Here is a 23,049-nt window from a genome sequence, read left to right on the forward strand (position 1 = left end):
GCTTGGAAAACCCCAAAGCGCAACCTGAACACGAACAACTCCAGCTTTAACTGCTCCCACTTCCAGCCGCGTCACGCAGCATCCCTTCCCGACTGCCCCGGTCTCTGCGGCAAACCAAGCCTTACCATCCTGTAAATCATAGAACTGTTAAGGTTGGAAAGGACCTCCGAGATCATCGAGCCCAACCTGCTAACCTAACTGCCTGGTCCACCTCTAAACCATGGCCCCAAGCACCACATCCACAGAGTTTTTGAACACTTCCAGGGACTGTGATTGCCCCACTGCCCTGGGCAGCCTGTGCCAGTGCCTGGCCACTCTCTCCGTGAAGAAATTTTTCCTAATATCGAATCTAAACCTCCCCTGGTGCAACTTGAGGCCGTTTCCATTTGGCAGTCCCCCTCGCCAAGGCAATGGCCGCCTCAGTCCCGCGTGGAGCTGACGGTACACACCTCTCCTCACCGAGACCCTCAGCGTGAGGAGCTGGTGGTGTGTCAGAGGGTGGAAGGGTGCCACGGGTGGAAGACCCTGCAGCTAACGAAGCAAGAGCGATGATTTAAAAAACACCAAAACTCGGGGTTTTTTTTCATCTTTTCCCTCCCTGTCGGCCTCCAGGCCTCCCACACGCCTCACTGCCACCCTCACCGGGGCCTCCCCGCTCCCCACGGCTGCTTTAGGGGCAGGTTTTTGTGAGGTGGCGGGGGAAGCAGGCCCTGGGGGGGGGGTCAGCCCCGCCGTGAGGGGCCTTCCCCCGGGCCGGGGCGGCGGGGGAGCGCGGACGGCCCCCCGGCGGGGGCGGGAACCGCCCCGCTCTATGCTCCCGCGGCGGCAGAGCTGCCCGGCGCGGGGCCGCTCTATCCGCCCCCCCGCCCCGCCGCCAGGAGGAGGGCTGCCAGTGGCCGGCGTGCGGGTGACGTCATCGGCCGCGGCCCGGCGGCGCCGCCTGGCTGCTGCTGCGCCTTCCGTCCCGCCGCCGGCCCCCGCCACCTCGCGGCCACCGTAGCGGGAGCGGCGGAAGCCCCCTCGCCGGCCACCGTCCCGGGAGGCGCCGCGGCGGATGGTCCGCGTTGTCCCGCCGCCGCCGCCGCCGCCTCCCCTCGCCCGCCCCTCCCGGAGTCGGCGTCGTCGTCGTCGTCGGCGACAGATGGCGCGGGAGCGCACGGCGCGGCGGGGCCCGGGCTGGCGGGGAGGGAGGCCGCCGCCGCCGCCGCCGCGGCGGTTGCTGTTGGCGTTGTTGCTGTTGTTGATGCCGGCGCTGCCGGGGTTGGGGCCCGCCGCCGCCGCTGCTACTGCCGCCGAGGAGGCGGCGGCGAAGGAATGCGACAAGCCGTGCGCCAACGGCGGGCGGTGCCAGCCGGCCAGCGGGCAGTGCGAGTGCCAGCCCGGCTGGGTGGGCGACCAGTGCCAGCACTGCGGGGGCCGCTTCAGGTGAGTCCCCGGAGGGCGGGAGGGCTGTTGTGGGTGCCCCCGGTCGGGGACGCCTAGGGACAATATGGCCGTGGGTGTGGGGGGCAGGTGGGGGGTGTCTCCGGTTGCGGGTGGGGGGATGCGGGGCCGGTGTGGGCGGGAGCGGGTCTGGGGGCACCGAGGGGCGGCGGGTGCGGGAGGGCGCAGGGGTGCGAGGGGGGACAACAGGGGCTTGGTGTTCACGACGCCCGGGAGGTCGCTGTGAGAAGGTTTTGGGGTTCAGGGTGGGTTTGGGGCTTCAAAAGGGGGGGAGCCTCCGGGGGTGAGGGCGGCAGGCGGCCGTGGGTGCGAGGGGCGGGTCCAGGCGACCCTGAGGGTGCAGGTGCAAGGGGCGGGTAGGAGCGCGTTGAGGGGACAAACAGGGGTTTGGGTGTCCCCGGTTGAGTTTGAGTGGGGACGGGTCTGAGGGGAACGGGGGTGTGGGCCTAAAGGGCCGGTGGGAGCCAGGCAGGGGGATAAGAGGGGTCTGGGGTCAATGGGTGTGCGGCTGTGAGGGGACAGGCGTGGGGGGTGGCAGGGGGTGACAGGAGCATAGGGGTGAGAGTGCACAAGGCTGGGTCTGGGGGTGTAAGAGGTTGGGGCTGCGTGGAGGAGGTCTGGGAGTAATGGGTCGTGGGTGTCTGCCCACCGAGCAGCGGCTGGGGAGTCCACGGTGTTCGTACCGCAAAGAGGCGTCTCTGAGGGGATGGTATTTTGGGTGTTGGTTGCTGGGGTTGTTCAGGGGTAAGTGGGGATCTGTTGTGAGTATAAGGGGCTGTGGCTGTGTGGGTGTAGGGCAGTGGGTAGGTGTGGGTCTGGGTGTAATGGACTGCCCAGGGCTGAGCCTGGGAGATGGTGGGGTGCGAATGCGAGTAACTGGGTTTATGTTGCAGTAGGTCTGGAGAGAAAGTAAAGCTGGGGGGGATTGGGTAGGGGGACATACTGGGGGCAGCAGGGGTAGGTTTGGGGGCTGTCTAAGTAGAATCTGAAGGGTGAATGAGGGCTGGTTTTGTGCGTGGAGGTGGCTGGTGTTGGAGGCAGATGGGAGCAGTGAGGAGCGGGTGTTGGGGCTGGAGGACAGCGTGGGTGTGGGGCCAGATCCTGGGCGGGGGCAGATACGGGAGAAAGACTGACAGGCAGATGGGGCACTGGATCTGGCTGGGAGCAGGTTGGAGTGGGAGAGGAAGGGCGTGCGAGTGGGTGTTGGGGCTGGGTGGAGGCAATAGGGGTGTTTGAGGGGGTTAAGGAGGCTCATCTTGGCAGATAGCATAAGCAGGCGTTGGTTTTGGTTAAGGGTGAATTCGGGAAAGGTATGCACAGGGGAGAAAAGGAGTCTTAAAGTGGGCAGCTGGCACCTAGGGAGACTCAGCTCTTGGGCCAGAGGAGTGTGTTCAGGAGTGGCACTGGCTCTTGGGGAGGGACAGTGGGAATAACAGCCTGGTGGAAGGAATCTCCAGGGTTTGCTGGGGGACAAGGCCAGAGCTGGGCAGCTGGAGGGGATCAAACAGGACAGGGGGTGGTGTGGGGCTCCTGCCTCTGGGCAGGGTCTTTTATTTTTGAGAAAAAAGGCTAAAGGGTGGTTCTGGGCAGGGAGATGGAGACTCCTTGGTTCTGTGCTTGTCCAGGCTATGTGCATATGTGTGTCTGCTGGGGTGAGGGGTGTCTGCACAGGAGGAAGGTGATCTTTGGGCTGTGTGATGCTGAAAAGCACATTGCCTGCAGTACCGAGGCCAGTTCTGGTGGTGACAGGATGCTCAGTTGGGTGGTGTATCTAAAGTCTACCTCATAGGATGAGAAATGGGAAATCTTCATGGGAATAGGCTGGAAGTGTACCCTGGCTTCTCTATATAAACTTAGGTTTTCGGTAGAAGGGGTTTCTGTGAGATGGTTACCTGCTTTGGTTTTATCAGCTGTGGCAGCGAGAGCGCCAGCGTGTGTGTCTGCATGCGTTAGGTGAATTCCCTGGGCAGGGCTGATTCTTGGAAAAGAAGGAAATGAAAAAAGGATGGTTATTCTAGGCAGCGATTGCTTTCTCGGGAAGCTCCTTACAGAAAGTACCAGCCACCCTTTGACGATGCTACCTGTAGATTTGGGGGAGGGGGAGCTGTCTGTATAAGCCAAATTTATGGAGGAAAAACACTTTGTGTGCTTTTGGAGTTGAGGTTTCTATCTTTTTTTATTTGTATTTTTTGACAGTCTGTAGATGAGTGTATGATGCAGCTAATTTGAAAGGGATTTTGTGTGGCAACCATGCTAGGCTGGGCAAGCCCTGGAAGTCGAAAGCTTCCTTTTTAATGTTTTTTTGCCACTGTCATGATAAGAATTTTCTTCCAGTTGAGGGAGAGCATTGTGTAACCACTTACCTGTTACTTGAGCGGTTCAGGATATTGGTCATTTTAAGGGGACTAGATTTGATGAAAGCCAGAGGCGGCTTTTCTGAATGGCAAAACTGGTGCTGCTGAGTAGCAAAAGAATCGGTATATATCCACTGCTAACAGCTTAGCCCCCCCTTCCTCTTCTCTGTTTTGATAAAGCTTCTTGTTTCTTTTTCACATATAATTCCGGTCTAAAATTTTGACTAAAAATATAATGCATGTTTTTCGCTCTAGGTGTTTTATTTAGATATTTATTTATTTATTAGCAAGTTGAAGTTTCTAGTAATGTTTTTAAACTTTGAGCTCTGAGAAGTGCAAACAAGTGGTTTTAGCAACCTTAGAGCTTTGCAGTCACAGCTTTCACATGGCTTGAGTTTCCTCTGTCTCCTGTCAGAAGTGGCACTGCAGGGTTGGTTTGTTTTGGTTTTTTTTTTCTGGTGCGTGGTTGTCAAGAGCTTGGCTTTAAAAGACTTGACATGTTATTAGATGCTCTAGGTACAAATGGGAAGTAGAAGGGCAGGTGGAAATTATTTTGTAAGTGTGGTATATTCCACATGCTTATCCGCTTGACTGAGAGATGTAATTAAATTTGGCATGTTAATCTTCCTGTCCTTATCTAGATGTATACGATGACTATATTTGTGGCCTTGACTTTTTTGTTTATGTTGAGCGCTGGGGTTGTCATCATACAACTTGTGCTTCACTGACCTACTAATCCCTCACATCTTCCTGTGTTAGCAGCGAAGAACGAACGTCGTAGCTTCGTGTTGCAGTCTGCTAACATTCTACTTGTCTTCTTCATTGGGAAAGTCTGTTTATTTAGACCGCAGTTAGAAATACAGGTAACAAACCTGGGGTGGACCATTTTCTTTCTTGTTTCACCCAAACCGCAGAAGGGGAGATGATACGCAGTGTGTTACTGTTCTAATGTGCATGTGTGGGGTTTTTTTAAGCATGTGTGGTGCGCTGTGACTTTTTGAAAAGGGCATAGTAAAAGTATACCTGCATGTGGTTTTGTTAGCGATCGTTCTTGGTTGTAGGAACGGCTTCTGAGAAAACACTGGCCGCTGCACGGATCAGTGATGCTCTTGCGGGGGTAGAAAATTGAGTTACGAAGGACCTCAGGTGACTTTCTTTTCTTTAAGCTGTGGAACCAGCCACTTGAGTTCTTGAACTTTAAAGATCTTGGTTTTAAAGGAAGCTGAAATAGAAAATATAGGACGTGCCTGATGCGCTTGTGTTTTCTATTTCTGTACAAACCTCTAGTGGGCTTCTGTGCTGGCTGGAGTCTGCTGCAGGCCACTGGCTCTGAGCTGCCGTAATCTGGGCAGGAGAGGACTACTGCTGTGAGGCTGTCTGCTGGGAGGGATGAGAAATCTCCCAGTCGCAGAGCTGCAGAAGCACACTGGAGATAATGTTTTCGAGCCGTGGGAGCTCAGGAGCACCAAACTCAAGAGTGAACTTGCCAGCATTAGGTGTTGTACAGTCGAAAGGATGCTGCAAACTTTGAGACCACAGACTCTTCAAAGCGCTTTCCGTAGCTCAGTGACACAACCTCTTGTCCCGCTTGAATTGAATTGTTTCAGCCGGCTGCCTGATTAGCAGACAGACAAGGGCTGCCGAGGGAGGTAAAGCACAGGTTAAGAAATGAGCGCTATTTTACATAGATTTATTGGCCAGAGATTGTAGAGGGTTGGATTAACAAATTCAGGATAGTGCTTGGCTTCTGGAACAGTATTGTATGTGGATTGTGTATATAGGCACACCGATGGGCAATTTGATGCATGACTGTAGCTGAAAATATGAACAGACTATATTTTTGACTATATAATGAAACACTAAATGATTCCAGAAAACTGGTTTTTGTGTGCAAAGGCACTGGTTCTCCTTTCATGGTAATACTTTTTTTTTTTTTTTTTTGAGGTGGGAGATGGAAAATGCTAAGCAGTGCTTAGCAATGCAACGTGACAGTTGGAGGGGAAAAAAAAAGATTAGAGTGTATCTTTTAAACTACCTTTTTATTAATTTAATGGAGGCAGTTATGCGCTGCTGATTGAATGTTATTAAGGAGTCGCTGGTAATACAATGTCCTTGGCCAAAGAATATTACAGTGAGAGGAATTTTATCTCTAGAAGGTTTGGGTAAATCATAACATGAGAGAGTTGCTAGCTGGCAAAGAACTATCAATCACAGTTCCCATTCTTAAAGAAATGGGAACTTTTGGTCAAAAGCTAGTATACAAAACCCTTGTCTTTGAAAAGCTACCTGATGCAGTTTAAAGCTGTAGGAAAGTCAGGAAACTACTTAATATATCTAAGGATGTTGGCAATTTGAATCAAATCAGTTTAAGTGCTCAAATTAGATTTGGGTGCTGCATTTGTGCCTGATCCCCATTCTGTTTCTCTCTTTTCATTAGTACATTATCGTGCTTTAAAATGATTTTCTCTTCCATGTTGCTGTGTGAAAGGCTCGCTCAAATGTTGTGCACTGCTAATAAAAGAATAAGCTATTCAATTAGGAAATACTTAGGCATTATCAATTTTAAAGAATACACTGGGGAAAAAAGAACATTTATATGCTTTTATTTAGCTCTTGGAGGCATTATTTCCAACTCCAGATTTATAATTTTGCTAGGAGGTGTGTGTGTATATCTGTCTACACATGGATATCTATATTTCTGTCTATCTCTATATGTATTTAAATGGCCTGTTCGTTGAGAGAGAAGCTCATGGCTAACATTTCATCCTAATTCTCACTGTTTTATTGTTACTCTCACTGTTTTATTGGACAGCCTGATATTTTACTAGGGCTGTTTTAAGAAGAAAAATTCATCCGTGAAATAATTCAATATTTTTGAAATATCTGAGATGTTCTACACTTTTTGCCTTGCACTGAATGGCCAGCATAAATATTTGACTTGCGTGAGGTTTTGTTAATGTTTGCAATAAGCTCACTTCTTATCTTTTCAGTCTGCTTTATAACAAGGAGTCAATAGCGGAAAATTCAGAACAGTGAGACAGTGCAGTGCACGCTAGATCCTTCCTGTCATCTCTGCTTCATGCACATCAAGTGTCTTCACCGTTGGAGCATTCGTTATTGGAATTATTGAACAGCTCATGGTTTCAACCTGTGAGAGAGAGGAGTAAGCAGCGTCCGGCTGCTGTCTTCCTGCTAAGCACGTCTGAGCGTTGAGACCTCTGGGAACGATGCAGGTAGAGGATAATGTTCCTCTACCTGCCAATTCCAGGAATGTATCACTGCCTCAGACTTGACTGCAAATGCTTCCTTTTCTGCAGTGGTCAACAAGAAAGACGTTTCTGTCTCGTTTCTCTTCTGTCTGAATATCAGGGAATACCTGCCTGAGTCACTTCAGCAGAAGTTGTCTGACACTGTGCTGGATTTTTCCATTATTTTTCCGTTATTTCCCAGTCATTATTTCACAGTTGCTTCTTTAATTATGGATCCAAAATAAGCTCATGTCCAACATTTAACATAAATGGCTTCTATTGAAATATCAACAAATGACAGAGGTTAGCACTGTTTTCACAGAAACAGTGTTTCTGTTCTTTTTTTTAAGTTTTCAAAAGAAACTAGGACCAGGATCGCTTTTATCATGTGTCCTGATAAAGTTAAATAACATTTGGAATGCATGTGACGGTTTTCACTTTCCTGGCTTGTTCCTCTGAAGCTTTTGTGAGCTTTAAAACCATGAGCTCACTGCACCTAACGTAAGTGTCTATGAAGATCCATGCTGGAAATCCTCTATATATAGAGATAATGCTGCTGCTGACCAAACTGCTGTATTATTGCATTAATTTATGATACCCTTGGGTGCTCTTTTCTTAAACAGCCGGTTTCCTTGAAGAATTTTTTTCCCGTTTGAAGTTCCAAGCACAGCGCTTGGAGTTAGCTTCTTGATCTGGTAGAGCTTTGCTTTTTTTCTCTGCACTCAAAATGTTCTCAGCCAGTAGTTCTTTAGGAGCTCTTAAATCTCATCTTCTAAAGCATAGTGAAAAGATATAGTAAAAAATGCCGAAGATGGGATTGAGAATTATGTGATTTTGTAGGTAAAGTGGTTTTGGGGGAGGAGGAGTGAGCTGCTACAAACTGGAATTCACCCTAAGAAGGACCACAACAATTTTATTACAGTACTTTGATCTTGTATGGCCACGTGCTAACTTCTGCCCATGTAACCACTGCAGTGTCTTGAAAGCAGGGCTGGAAAATTTGATAATCAATTTTACAGCACAGAACAGAGATGATAATTTACTTTTGTGTATGGCTTTGAATCAAATACTCATTTAGTCACTGAAACGCTGAACCAGTAAGGATGTTTGCTTTTTGTTTCCTGCTTTTGTTCCCTTGCTTTGTTTGCGGCTGATCCACATGGAGTTCCTTTAGAGTCTACTTGAGACTGTCACTAATGCTCTTCTCTCCCTTGGCTTAGAATAAATGTTTATTTGATAGAGACGCAGGTTGCTGCGAGGGTTTTGGTGGGTGTGCTGCATACATGTGATTTGGGACACGGTTTTGCCTTGTAGAACCTGAAGTCTTCTGGATTCTCAAAACGGAAGGGCTCTGTCCTGATTGCAGAGTTGTGAAATCGTTAGGGTTGGTAATTAACCTTAATTGCACACGGAACAGTCTTCATGTGAAAATCTGATAAGCTAAATTTGGTACATCAGAACACTGGGGGGATTTTTAGAATAATGTTTTAAAGTAAATGGACTCAGTGTTTTGCGCTGATAATAGCCTTGGCGCATCTCGCATGACAAGAATTTAAATGTTTTACTGATAGGCTGAGCAATATTCCTGCTAAAGAAGGGCAGCTGATCTTTAAATCAGATTGTATGAAATACTTCTAGGACACCCCAGGATCTAGTTAACATTCCTGGTACTGGTTGTGGCTTAATTTGGTAAAACAGGTTTCCTGCAGCATCATCATATTCAGAATTTTCAGCTCTCTGAAAATGCAGAAGCGGAATTAAGCTGGTGTAAGGAGATCATGGTAGCGGGAGGTGGGCTGGGCATTTGAACCAAAGGTTTTCCAATGTGTAAACTACGTTTTCTTTCCCTACCATGCCTGCTGAGTTCGTAGCTGCAGAAGAAATAGTTTTGCTGTTCACAACCCTCATCTCAGACGTGCTTATTGCTTGTCATAAAAATTCAAATGGGGGTTGTTGCTTTGTGTAGGTACAGCATGTTACATGTCCTGTTATGGGGGAAAATTATCTGCAATGTCTTTTACCGTTAGCCAGTGCCACTCGGCTTTCTGTAGGGACTAATGCAGGATGTACGAACGCAGCTATGAAAATCCCAGTTTTTCTATTATTTGTCTTCTATTTCCTGGTTTTCAGAAACCTTGGTTTCTTCTTTGCTAGTTTCTCTAATCTGAAAGGACACACAATAAGGAAGGCTATGTTAGGAAAACACCCCTTTGAAGACTTTATTAGTCAGTGTTTGTACTGCATGAAAATTTAATACCCGTCTCCAAGGTGGTGCTTGTCTACTCAAAGTATAAGAAGCACAGATGAATTAGCATTTTTTTGTAAACTCCTTTTATGAGCTGAAGTACGGAAGGTGAGAGCTATTTTTCCATTCAGAAAATTTAGGTTGGATTTAATGTTATTTCATTGTGAAGTGAAAGAGCAACTATGTCTTCAATTACTCTGCTTTTAAAGCTGTGGTAGTTTTCATCCCTGCTGTTTTTCAGTCATTAGTATTGCTATGAAAAAAAAATTACACCTCCAGCGCATTTAACTTTGGCGAGTTGCTGCTGATATAAGGTATAGCTGTGTATTGAGTGGTTTTTGCCTTTTTTTGTCCCGTGTCTTTGTGCATGTGTCGATAGATCCTTCCTTTCACAGTTTTGTAATGCTCTAAGTGTTGGTATTGTGGCACTGTTGCCAGATATTTTGAATGCAGTTGCCTTACCTGGAGAAAATCTATGATTGAGTTTCACCCTGTGCACAATTTTTGGATTTCGTTGCTTGTTACGATCGAGAACGTGTTTGAGTTCTTCTAAAATAAACTTTTCAAGATGGCTTTGCGAAGGTTTTTTGTGGCAATGTGCAGCGTGCTTCCTGCCAAAGTTGCACACCTGCCTGTTTAATGATTAATTTACACAACTGATACCCTGTTAATGCAGAGGGGAGAGTGTCACGTGAATTTTATAGCGATTTCAGAGCTTAGTATCTCCAATGTCTGCCTTTGTTCCATACTTTGATCTTGTGTGGAATCAGCAAAGGTGATGCCAAGAAAAAAAATTTCTAGCCATTGCAAGACCTGAGATAGTCGGGGGCTGAAATGCTGACTGTGCAAGTCTGTTACAAGAAAAAATTCAGGGAAAACTCCTCCGTTATTTCCCAGCAAGGGCTTCTGTGCTGCTAGAAAAAAATATTCTACTGTATCCGAATTGTGAGCAGACATCGAAGTTGCTGGTCCGCTGGAAGAAAAGTATTGAGTTCCAAATAATGTGCTGGGAAATAATTACTTTTGAGGTCACTGATGGTTCTGTGATTTTTATTTTTTTCAAATAGAGATTAGGAACAGGCGTAATTGTAAGGTCAGTTGCCTTTATTTTTGTTGAAAAATTTGGAACTAAATTTATTGTTATGCAAGATGCACTCTGTTTCCAGATGCATTTATTTGTAGTTGCTGCCTGCTCGCCTGACAGTATGTTCGTGCACTTTTGTTAACTGATTGATTTATTGCATTCAAACACATAACAGGCAGATCTTTAAATTTGGGTCAGTCGGTGTCTGTTTCTCACAAGCACAGGTTGCAGCGATTCTTTAAAGTCAGTGTTTTTCATTTCGGGAATGGTAATGGGTGTTTAAATATGCCCTCGTTCAACTTTTGGAGTATGAATCATTTTGAGGAGGTGTTGAAATGGTTCAAAGTCAAAAACAGAACTTGACTTCCCGCCTATGCACATTTTTTCTAAAACATCCATTCTAATGTTGCTGGAAATACATATTTTTTTTCTCCTAGTGGATATCACCGATATTCTATTAACTCATTTTATTTGAATTTATATGGTGAGCCCAAAGAAAACTTGGAGCTATGTAAAACGTAATACCGTCAAAATAGTAATTCTTGGATCATTTGCGGCTATTCTCAGTAACCTGAACTGCTGAAGGTTTCTGGGACGCCACGCAAATGTTGTCTCAATACGTGCATAATTCCCTAATGTGAATGGGCGTAATAATAATTTCTATGCAGGTTTGGTGTTTGAATGTGAAAGGATGGGGATTCAGATTTCTGGTGGAAAACAGGGATGTGTGATCCACCTGGAAAAGCTGTAGTGACTTTATAGCTTGTAACTTTGCTAATGGCACCTAAGGAAGACTAGAAAGGGGCTAAGGGGACTTCAATCCTGAGAAGGCGAAGGGAATAAATAAGAACTGCCCAAGGCTGGCACGCTGGTTGGTTTTATAAAATGCGCAAGTCATTTCTTCTGAAACGTGTCTGAAGTTGAGACCGAAGCGGGTCGGTTTCTGTTCTCCAGCTCTGCTTTTGAGCCCCGTGGCTGTGCGCATCCTCGGCCGGCAGACGCGGCAACGTCGGGTCTTAGGGTTTGAACCAGAGCTAAATGAGAGAGGGAGAGCTGTAACGGTGTGCTTGTGGCTTCCCCTTGCTTAATGCTGGCTGGAGAGGAGGTGCGACGTGTTCGGTAGCTCGGAGGTAGAAAGCAGCTTTTCTTCTTCGTCCACATTTCCTGCTAATGTCTTTTTAAGCAAAGATACTCAGGTGTTGTATTGGTGTAGGTCGTGGGAGTGTCTCCTCTGAAAGAGAAGGATGGTATCGCAGCCAGCGTTGCTTCCTCCCTCACCCCTCTTCAGTTCTGCCGAAATTCTAAGTACCGTTGTACCAGTTTATCGGTGGTTTACTTTGAAAAAGTGTGGGGTGTAGCCTTCTCGTTCATAGGGCGCGATTCTCTTGAGAGTAAATGACCACGCGACTTTAGGAATCAAACAAAAGTACGGTTCACCATCTAGGCTTCTTGTTTCATAGGGAAACTGAACCAAGGACAAGTTATTTGTATGTTTTAAAGATGTTCTGATGATGACGCTATTTACATAGGAATTTGGGGGTTTAGAAGCCATACTTTAATGGCAGTTTTATCCAACTTGTCTATTCTGAGAATAATACTGTCCTACAGAAGAAATGTGGTTAATGTTACTATAAATATGCCTAAATCATCTTCACTGAGGTTTATGAAAAAGGATGTTGTGTGTTAAAAGTGATGAAGTTTAAATGTGATCCTAATTTTTCTATTCAGTGCTGGCAGAAATTTGTCATGTGGAATTAAAAGGAAAAAAAAAAAAAATCATTGTGTGAAAATCCTTTTCTCTGATCAAAGCTGGCCAAGGCATCAGAATATCTTTTGTGCCTGAGGTTTGCTTGTTTTCAACACAAGATGTGTGTTTATGAGATGAGACATCGTGCTGAAGAAGATATCCTTTGCCGTACTCCCAGCCTCCTAAAACCCACCGATCTTTCAGCATGTCAAAGCAGCTAGGACAGAAATATGGTGAAATGTGAGTGCAGACAGGAAGGTATAGTGGCTTACCCTATGAAATTGTATACCAGGCCTCCTCAAGCAGTGAACTGTGGTGAGCGGTATTTTACCATGAGGTTCACCAAAGCAGGGGAGATCTTACAGGAGGAGGACTGCTGGTGGTGCTGGCCCACAGACCTGCTGCGGTGGAGAACGAGGAGCATCCTCCAGAGCAAGTCACTATGGCTGGGCTGGAGGTTCTCTCTGGGAAGCTGGAGGTTCTCTCTGGGAAGCTGGAGGGAGGTTTTCCCTTTTTATGTGGTTGATGTACCTTCATGCATCTTGTTCTGGGGTAAAAACATAGCTACTGGGCTAAAAACATAGGCTGTGCCATGGGATGCAAGGCATGCACAACTGCCGTGACCCAAATACTTCTACTGTTCCCATCTTCTTCTAACCTTTGTGTTCCTCCTCAGTCCCTAGATTTTTCTCTACGTGTAGGCTTTATGCAGCCTTCTAGGAAGCAACTGTGTTTCTGTGGTCTCTTAAAGAAGGATTTGAGAGCTTCTCTTTACACCAGGTGTGAGGAGGAGGGAAGGACGTTCTGCCCTGTTGCTTTGCAGACCCACTGGAGTTTGGAAATGGTTGTATGGAGTGAGCTTCCCCCCCTCTTCTGTAGACCCTGATTCTGTAGCATTACCTGAAAAAGAGATTTATTTTTTCCTCTATTGAGGCTGGAGAACAGGAGAAGGCAGCTCTAGGAAAGGGATTCCTTGGATACCTGTGGATATCTGTGGATTTGAAGGTGATTCCTTGGATACCTGTGGATTTGAAGAAGAAATTCTGTAGGAGAAAACTCTGTATGTGTCCATTGATTTCTGTTTACACTTTAATTTTTTTATACATTTCCTATCGATTTAAAGTTATGATGGAGTCACGGACATCAGCAAATTTGCAAAAGCCTGAGCGCTTCATGGCTAGGCTTCGTGCGGTCCTCTTTGGGCATCAAGGCTGTCTTGCTTTTCTGTAGCGAGGTCAGTAAATAGGTGAACTCCTGTCAGCCACTGAAGGAAATCTTACTGTTCAGGTTTAGGAGGACTTACAGGATGCTGTAGACACGGCTGGAATTGCTGATTCGTGTAGCGTCTTGTAGCATAATGGTTTTGTGAATGGTGTGGCCAGAAGCAATAAATTCACACTGAGAAATTAAGAGTAGCTGGATGAAGGCCACTATCCACCGATACTGGAGGAGATAAACCCCTGTGATATCTTTGACATATCTGAAGAAAAAAAGACACTGATTTTGAGGCCAGAAGGTATTGTGGAGACTTAAGTTCTCCTAATTTACACACGTGATATGAGGAGTACAAGGTGCTGTGCCTAATGAGCAGACTGAGCGTCGGACGCCCTTTGGGAGTCTGGGCTGTTGATGGGCCTGTGATGGGCTAAAGATTTACAGCGGGTCAGGACTGTGACTTGGCACAAGCTGCTTTCCCTTTAATCTCCAATTAAATAAAACCCCCTTGATAGCTATAATTTTAATGGGGTTAAATATATATACATGCACGCATATGTATCTCCCTATCTATCTATCTACAGTGACTGGTGTTTTGACAGAGGTTCTCCTTTCTGCTAATGACTTAGAGTGGAAATCGCTCGGTAGCTAAGAGTCTGTTTGTAAGCTTTTTCCCTTGGTCGTACGTGTTCATTATTAGCTCTTGAATATATTGACAAAGTCTTTAAAAACACACTCTGGAAAAATTTGGCCCTAATTAATCCTGTGTTGCTGTAACTTCTGCGTGGAGTGAAAATACCGGGAGTGGCAAGTTTCTAAATTTTCTTGTGGGATGTTCTTTTGGCGGTTACCTCTGTGCCTCTCGTGTCAAACATCTGTAGCGTAGGTAAAGCTGTACAATTACCCAGGTGTGCAATTAAAATAATTATTGTGCAGGTCACCTGATGTTCCTTAATATGTGATATCCTGTTTAAGTGATGGAGCTAAGGAGGAAAGAAGACGAGGTCAAAAATGTGGAATACTTTGTCCAAAGTAGTTTTGATACATAATACACTTCACATTATATGTATCATCTCACCCTAATCTTGTTAGCAAAGGTCTTACAGATTATATAGCGAAATATCTAAAAGGCACATTTGCTGGCACTGGTATTGTTTCAGCCGTTCACTTACATGTGCTGGAAATGAAACCCAAACTTTTTATGTGTGGTATTGTGAAATTAAACCTTGCTTGGGATCTAAAAATGTAAGTGAAACGTTATGAGTTGCCTTTTGAGGAGCGCTACCCATGGACTGTGTGGGAGATGACCACGCTACCGAGGGCACTGAGCCCTTTAGGTGACTGAAGTTAGATGATGTCAATGTGCCACCTCCAGCCTTATTCCAGGTCAGATTCAGAAATGTTTCTGCAGGAGCTTAGCATGTGCAGGTGAAGCCAAAGAAGCTTCTCTGCTGTCTTTGCTTCCCGATGGTGTCAGTGGCAAACTCATGGGAGCAAATTGCAACAGAACCGAAAAGGGGGAATCCCAGAAATGTCCATCACGTGCTCTGTTTTGGCTTTTTGTGTGTGTGTGTTGTGCTTTTTTTGTTTGTTTTTGTTTTACACAGTCGTGCTTTGTACCTTGACTTCTTCCCCGTGTTTGCAGTGACGTTTCGATTCAGGAGGGTGCAGCACACTTCCCTCTCCAAGTGAATTAATGCAGGATAGAATTACAGGATTGATTTATGAACTGGTTAACTGCTTTGGTGTCTAATTGGTGCAGTACAAGCAGGTACTTTGCAGCTCTTGTAGACTGAGGCTGGGGTGTTGTCAGACTTCTGATGCAAATCAGAGCCTTAGCTGTCAATCTAAAGCTGGTCTTAGAGAGCTGTTTCCCACACCAGGGTTTTGGAGCGTGCAGTCCTTTCCCAAGCTGACTGTTAAACTGCAGAGCTCATCCCGAGTGCTGGAGATGAGGACGTGGTACATGAGGATACATATCGTATTACTTATTTGTACTGAGGGAGTATGTAGGAGTCCCAGTCATAACATTTGGATTGTGTTCCCCCTAAAATAGGCCATGTTGTACGTTGTCTTGATTATTTGTACCGATGGGATTCACGTTCACTGGTTCAAATCAAATTTTCTGCCTTTTTCATTGCTGCTCTTTTTATCTTAATGCTTTGGTTAGATTTTCAGGAGTTGTGTTATATCCTCTATATCCTTAATTCACTTTTAAAATCTTTTCTCCATGTAATTATAATTGAATTTTGCCCTTGGGCAGGTGTACTCATAATCTTTTAAGAGCAGTTTTAAAAATAGTGAGGGTGAAGAGCTGGTCGTAGAAAGTAACATTAGTTGAGTCTTCGGACTGTGGAATAGTGATGTGCAGTGTCTATTTAAAAAAAAAAAAAAAAAAGTTGTGGGAAAGATGATCTGTGTGTCTATAGACCCATCAATCTGACCTTGGGAGCAAAGCGGGCTTTAGAGCACGTTCAAGGAAAGAATGATTGGAGACAGACAGACATTGCCAGGTAGGTTTGCCATTTGTAAAGGGTGCTATTTTAAACAAAATATATCGTTGGCAAGAGTGCTAATGATATATGTGTGTGGGGGATGCTTTTTAAGCATCGTTTAGGATGAAAGCATCTGTAACAGATAAATGCTATCTGGACTTTGGGAGCCTGTTTGATTCAATGTCACCTGGAGTATTACTGAAATAGAGAAGCTGGACGATAGTACGTGATGTACGAAGAACTTTTCACCTTTGGTGTGGTAGCCAGGAAAACTGGAGTAAACTGACAACCAAGTTTATCTTCCATTTTGTCATTTCTATTGACGTGAAATTAATGAGGCTCCTTCTCGAATGATAGGTATCGCGAGGCGGCAGTTGCTGAGGTGTTAAACGGGTGGAGTTTAAAAGCGGAGTATATTTTTGCGAAGAAGTTGGAGCTGGAACCTGATTTAATATTTTCATTCATGACCTGGGTAGAGCGCAGAGATGCGCACTGATTACATCACTTCTGACATCACGGGGGAGCCTGGGTACAGAGAGCACGCTATCACCCTGGCAGAGCAGGGTGAATAAAATGACAGAATGGGGATGAAGCAGCATTGTGCAATGCGGTGTTACGCTCGCAGTGGTTTCCAGATAAAGCCTGTTAAGATGAAGTTATCCAAAAAAGACCCAGAAACAGTAATTGGTCTTTGAATGGTTGTTATTTGTCAGCGTGATGCAGTTCAAAAAACAAAGAAAAGGCAGCGAGGAGGAGGGGAAGATGATATTAAGGTTCAAAGCGCTGGGAAGAGCATCTCCTGGGTAATAGCATCGCCCTCTGATCAGGTGTTTTAATCACCTGTTAGCAAAGAGGATTCTTCTGCTCTTATTTTTAGGGGGTCTGATTGTCATTTATGCTTAAGTTCTTTATGTCTATTGATTAGCAAATGCTCTTGCCTGCAGGTATTTCTTATCAGCATAAGGAACAGGTAGTATTCATTCAACAATGCTTCACGGCTGCTAAACATAAACTATTATTTCAATTACCGAAGGTGCACTTTGCCAAGCATGTAACTCCTCTTGTGATTTGGAAAAATGGAACAAACAATGGTTTTTCTTAAATGAAACAAGTCCGGATGTTTAATCCAGCAAGTCCTGACATTTAATCCGGAGAGTCTGCTGATTCACCTCGGCACGTGTCACTCGATGATGCCGTGCACCGCGCTCTGCACAACCCGGTGACGCTGCCATCTACTCCGACGCGATGCAAACTGGAAGCCAGTAATTGCGGAACCTTTGTCACGCAGTTTTCCCTTTTAAAACCTATTCAATTTTATTAGAAGTCTTTTTTTCTTTTTTTTTTTTTTATCATGTTGCTCTCCAGCTCACAGCTTAGACTGGACTGGAAGCAGATACAGATATTTTGTTTCCCAGTCGTTACTATGTCAGTATTTTCCCAAATGGAAAAAATATTTTTATATTAAAATTTAATCATGTGAAAAGTTATATCAAGGCCTGTAACACTCTTAATATAGAAGAACAGCCTCGAATGGAAACAATTAAAGCAAAATGATGTGTTTATGTTATCACTCAGCATGGTGAACTTCTGGCAGCAGAGCAGGCTGGGTGTTCTCACCCCGTGCTTTCCATCCGGAGCTGACGTTAACCCCAAAGCCACTGTCGGAGGAAGCCTGACCTCTCCGGGGCCTCACGAGAGCTCTCGGGTGCTCTGCTGTATATAAAATTAATTTGCTGGAAGCCCATTTTTTTCATTGCATGCAATGTTGTAATGTTTGGTCTGGGGTGTTGTGGTTTTTTTTTGTGGTTTTTTTGTTTGTTTGTTTTGAAATGCAAGGTTTTGTGTTTCCAGCTTTCTGGAAATTGTGTTCTCCCAGGTTTGGTGGCTTGCGTGACGGACCCAACAGTACGTGTAGTCACTGTTCGTGTGATGAAGTTTATGTGCTTAAGTGCTCGTAGGTTTGAAACATGAATTTTGACCATTTTAGCTTTTAGTGATTTGGAAAAATCGAATAAAATCTCACATGGGAAGTGATGGTATTGGCGAGGAATGGCGGAATGGGTGCAACAGTGATTATATATGTTATAGTTTTTATGTAAAATTTCAGTAAGGCATATTTGAAAATTACTATTTTTTTCCCTAGATTTATTTACGTAAATGATTTTTTCATTTGTGCAACCTTCCTCTTTGAGTAAAAAAGTGATTATTTTCAATGCGATTCTGAAATGATATTGTTAGTAACCTTGCGATGGTTTTGCACTAACATGTAATTTTAATGTAACGCTTCACTACGCTGAGACTTTCATAAAACGCTCCTCTTGGCCATGCACCCGTGTTGGGTAGATGTGGAAATGTGACTGGGTTAGGTAGGACACTAAATGCTCTTCAGCAAATTAGTGGCCAGACGAGGTTTTGGAGTATCAAGGCTCGTTTGGCAGAGCAATATATGCTTGTTGACAAGTCACAGCACAGCTCATGTAGAAATAATTCTGTCTCCAGAGAAAAGAGGACGAAGAGCCATGGGAAAACGTCTGCTTTTCAGTTCAGCATAGAGCGGTGAGGAGCACAGGCAAAGGACAGCTCTGAGCCGAACCCGTAATAAATGAATCAGCCGTGACTTTTACTCTCTCTGTGCGTGAATTACTTATTGATTATTATGCCAGCGAACATTAACAATATGAAATCCTCTGTCTCGCTGAGATAGTAAACCTGCCACGCAAATAGTAACTAAATTCATTTGGGTTTGGAAGCAACAGCAAACTCCGCTACATTTAACTCACAAATTTTGTCCGAACTCTGTAAAAACGTCCTGTTTGCTTTCTGATGTTAGAAGGGGCTGTTGTGAAAGGTCCCGTCCTGCGTCGGATGGGCTAGTTTAATGATTGTCTTTGGCCAGAGCCCTGTCTGCTTTCAGGGATTTTGTATGTTTGCTGTTCGTGAAAGACTTTTGGATTCTGCGTTAAAACTGTTGACCGTGGCTCAAAAACGGTGGCTCAAGTTAAGCTTTTAAATTAATGGCCCAGCTCTTAAAAATGCTCAGCATTCAATATTTGTCAGTCCTTGCTTTTTCTGTCTTTAAAATACCTGCCCTTTCAGACAGTCATTTCGGAGAGAGGGGGAGAAAATCATAATGTAATTTTTTATGCAGTTGATGGCAAGGGTTTAAACCCTGGTGACCCTTACTGCTTTTGTGGTGGTACTGCCCATTACCCTCATGTGGAACGGGTGGCGGTGCTGTTCCTCGGGCAGCCGCTGCTTTCTCACCTGTAATACTTAACTAATGGTGAGCAGTTAACGTGCTTTAATTTTACAGCTAAAATTTAAATTGATTTATTTCCTGGGGAATGCCATTTCATGGTTCGAGAGTTGTTGGGTGCTTCAAACTCTGCTTGTTGAAGTTGCTGAGGCGAGAAACACACCCCCTAAGTAAAGAGTTACGCAGCTGGAGAATCTCACCGAATACTTCCACTTTCTCTAAAATAAGGATTGTAATTAGTGGAACAATTTGACTACGAGCCAGTTTGAACAGCCTGGCTTAACCTAAATAAAACCCAAATGCTTTGAGCAAGTTTTGTCTCCCTTTTCCCGCATCAGACTTTAATAAATAAATTAAATAATGAGATGCAAAAAGCTCAAAATAGTACCGCAGAGCTCTTGGCAAGCAAGAAAGCATCTGTTTCTGCAGGCGGGATGAAGGGGAAAAACAAGTTGGGTCTCCATCCTTGTCTTGCTTGGCCTTGCGGCGGTCTGCATCACCTTTCCCTCTGCTTTCCTGTGAATCGTGTTTGCTTTTTGAGATTGCGGCTCTGTGTATTCGAGTATAAAAGGGCTCTGGCATGACCACCCAGCGCTCAGTGCTCCTGGTACTGGGGATGCTCAGAGGGGCTCTGAAATTGGACGTGTGAGTTTTAAAACTTCCGAGGAAACGTTGTGCAGCCATCATTTTTATGGTGTTTTTTTTTGTCTTTGAAACGACTGCCTGCGACTCTTTTGAAGCTCATAGTTAAAAGAAATCTGTAGAGTCCGCTATGAAACTTCTCCGCTGTATCAGCAGTAAGTGCAAGTACCAAGTCTATGAAAGATGTCCGGCTGCCTTGAAACTTAGAAAGACACCAGCTGCGTGAGTTTTTTATTTATACCTTTGCATAGATAATTTTAGCATAAGAACAAAATGGTTCTTGAAAACCGTTACGTCCAGTGACCGATACCTTTGTATCTTTCATGTGTCAAAGAGGAATTTATTACCGTGATTGCTTCACTTCTTATTCCTTGTTCTATACATTATCTCTGACAGATTAATTTAAAGCACAGGAGATGAGAGGACGTTACTGACCTTATGATGCATTGATGCGTCTGTGGTTAGGTCTGGAAAGCATTCAGCTTGAAATTTCCTCCTTTTAATAACCTGAAGTTTGGTGTTTGTTGTGTTAAATAGCAGAAATGAGTGCTAAGACACAAGGGTTACCCTCAATGCTATGCCCGTGAGCATTCATCAGCCCGACAGCAGGGCAGAGAGCTGCTTTGGGCCAGGAATAAAAGTACAGTCAGGAGGAAAACAGCCTCGTAGACGCACAAGTCCCATCAACACCTTGAAATCCTTCCCACAAACGCGGACTGCGGCCGGGCGGACAATGCAGCAGTGTTCGAGCGCGCCGGAGGGAAGCACTCGACGTGAAGTGGGTTATTGCTTTCTGCTCCAGAGGACTCGGCATAAGTGGTTCTCCTAATCCTTCCTGATAGGGTACATTGAAGTATTACGTCTTGGTTTCAGCAATTTTAAGGCAGGAATAAGCTTTTTCTTACAGGGTTTAAGGGTGCTTACCGTAGGTGGTCAGTGTTATTCTTATAAATAATGTTTTAAGACATCTTGGTTATGAATAGAGGTAACTAAATGAAACTGCAAGAAGCTAATTGGGACACTGGAACCAGGCAAAATCTTTTCCTTTGCTGTTTTTCTTAATTTAAAAGAAATGAACAGAGCAAAATTTTTTGCAAAATTCCTTTTAAGTGCAAACATGCTTTTCCTATGGATGTTATCTGAGAGAGGAAAGAGCTCGTGATGACTAAATCCTAAATGAAGAGGTGAGAATTTTTTTTTAGAGCCTGTTAGTTGAGAGGTGGCCTGTAAATCATGCTCCGCTTGGTAGTGAAGTGAGGGGTTATTTTGAAACTTTGCATAACTAGTGTTGAGCCACCGATTTTGTTTTTGTTGTTACAAATCTGTTGGGAGCAGATGGAATTTCATTTTTTCCCGCTACTGTCCAAGAATAACTCCTTTCTAAGTCATTTCAGAGGCGATGGGAAAGGTGCATATGGCAGACTTGGAGATGGAAGCAATGACTTCTGCAGCTACGCCTTCCCTCGGGGAGTTTGGCTCTTGGCTGGATGGCTGCAAGCTCGGCAGGCCTGCCCCGACTCCTGCGCTCAAAGGACGCCCACAATTGAGTTATTTTCTAGATTGACCCCAGTGTTCGTTAAATAGTTCGTCTGTTGGATTTGTTTTGTGGGGGTTTTTTTTGGGGGGGGGATGTTTCTTTGCTCGGTAGCGATTATCAAGAGAGCTGTACGTTAGATGCGGCCTTACTACAAGAAAAGAGGGGGAAAAAAAAGTATGCATATCCACCTCCGCAACTGAGAAATCAGTAGGCTGGTGGTTGTGACCTTCCCTGCGCCGCCGAGCTATTTCGTAGACAAGCACTCAAGAGCTACTTATCGTATGCAGAAATGCTAACACATCTTGGATTATAAAGATATTGTAACGAGTCTGTTGCTAAAGCTGCATTGACACCAACCATAAATTCTGCATTATGTGCCGATGAGTGCGTTATTTTCAACATTTATTCCCAAAATAAAATGGTTTCTTATAGTCATTGCTTGATTAAAATGTACTTAAGTCTATTCTTTGGAAGGATTTTTTTTTTTTAAAGTGAGTTTTCTTGCTGTTTCTTTCATCCTGGTAAGGAATCAAGGCTTGGTGTTCTAATAGCCAAGAATCTGTCTTCATGGATTAGGAAATATCTGATACGGATTGTAAAATTTATTGTGCAGACGCATTTAATAAAGTGTAGCAGTTTATAGTGGCTAAACACACCCCTTTTCCGAAGGGTTTTATACTCGCTGGTCACAGCGAGGTTGACAAACATGGTCCGGTATTTGAAAATCACTCCAACTCTTCGCCTCCTTGAGTTCAGAGCTGTTGCGTTACTGGATGTCTTTCACCTTTGGTTTATTTTCTCAGGCTCTTAAATAAACGTTGTGGTGGTTTGAGTGGTGTGGGTTTACTTCATTCTTGCAAGAAGTTGGTGGAAAAGCTTAGGCTAGCTCGTGGAGTAAGCTGAGTGTGGTTAAACCGATCTGTGCCAGCAACAGAGACTTTTCATTTACGTGATGAAGATGATTTAACCAAACCTACGCAAAATCTGACCTTTTCCCTGTTCGCTAAGCCAGGATACTGGCTCCGGATTTGGCTGTAAACTGGAGCAGGTGGCTTCCCATCTCATAGGTGTGAATAGTATTGTATCAAAAACTGTATTTCCTTATGGCGGCAACTAAATGAGGGATTCGTAGAGCATTCATAGAGTTGATCAAACTTGTTGCCTCTTTCAGAGGAATTTTACCAGCCATTTTACTTCCCCTAATGAACGTCTGCGCACCGGAGGGTTTGCATAAGTGGATTTTTATGCTCGCCGAATGTGCGGCTGTATCACGCTGACCTTCTTAAGCATCAGCATTTCTGGTGCTGAGTCGAACGTACAGGTTGGTGTTAGTATAGAGATGTGCTAGAGTTGCGTTTTGATAGCAAATTAATTCTTGAGGAGCCTTATTGTTCAATAGACTGGGTTTTTTTTCCCCTCCCCTTGTTTACCGTCTTAATGCCAGGTTTTTTCATGTTGGTATGTAACCCATTTCGGCGGCAGGGTGACTGTTTGGGGGCGTATCGTATAGATGAGCCCAGCATACTGCTGCAGCAGAAGCACAAGAGGAGTGAGAACACGTAGCTGTACGAGCGCTCGGTATTTGCATTTTTAGGATGTAAATGTAGTCCTGCCTAAATTTGAGTCATCGGGACTTTTCTTTATTTTCCAGTTTTGTTCTACTTAACAAAGGGGAACTTCTCAAGGAAGCTAACCGTGTACATCTGCCTTGATGAAATACTCAAAGTATTCAATATTTAGCTCCTTTTTTTTTTCCTACTTGGTGTGAAATTGCTTTCATTAA

General features: G+C 44.8%; 1 protein-coding gene across 6 annotated transcripts in view; it reads left to right on the forward strand.

Annotated features, from left to right (window-relative positions):
• The first annotated feature begins 1,017 nt into the window (after positions 1-1,017).
• ATRN (attractin) overlaps positions 1,018-23,049 on the forward strand; it is a 157,274-nt gene continuing 135,242 nt past the window's right edge. For 5 of the 6 annotated variants that reach the window (XR_014228556.1, XM_082315657.1, XM_082315656.1 and 2 more), the window contains exon 1: positions 1,018-1,425. Coding sequence is in view for 5 of the 6 variants with exons in the window: in XM_082315657.1 (XP_082171783.1) it covers positions 1,055-1,425 (371 nt within the window). In the remaining variant the exon portion in view is untranslated. The remainder of the gene's footprint in view (positions 1,426-23,049) is intronic. The other variant, XM_082315660.1, reaches the window with a different exon arrangement.

Source organism: Platalea leucorodia (assembly GCF_965183815.1).
Source record: "Platalea leucorodia genome assembly, chromosome: 6".
Classification (NCBI taxonomy): Eukaryota; Metazoa; Chordata; class Aves; order Pelecaniformes; family Threskiornithidae; genus Platalea; species Platalea leucorodia.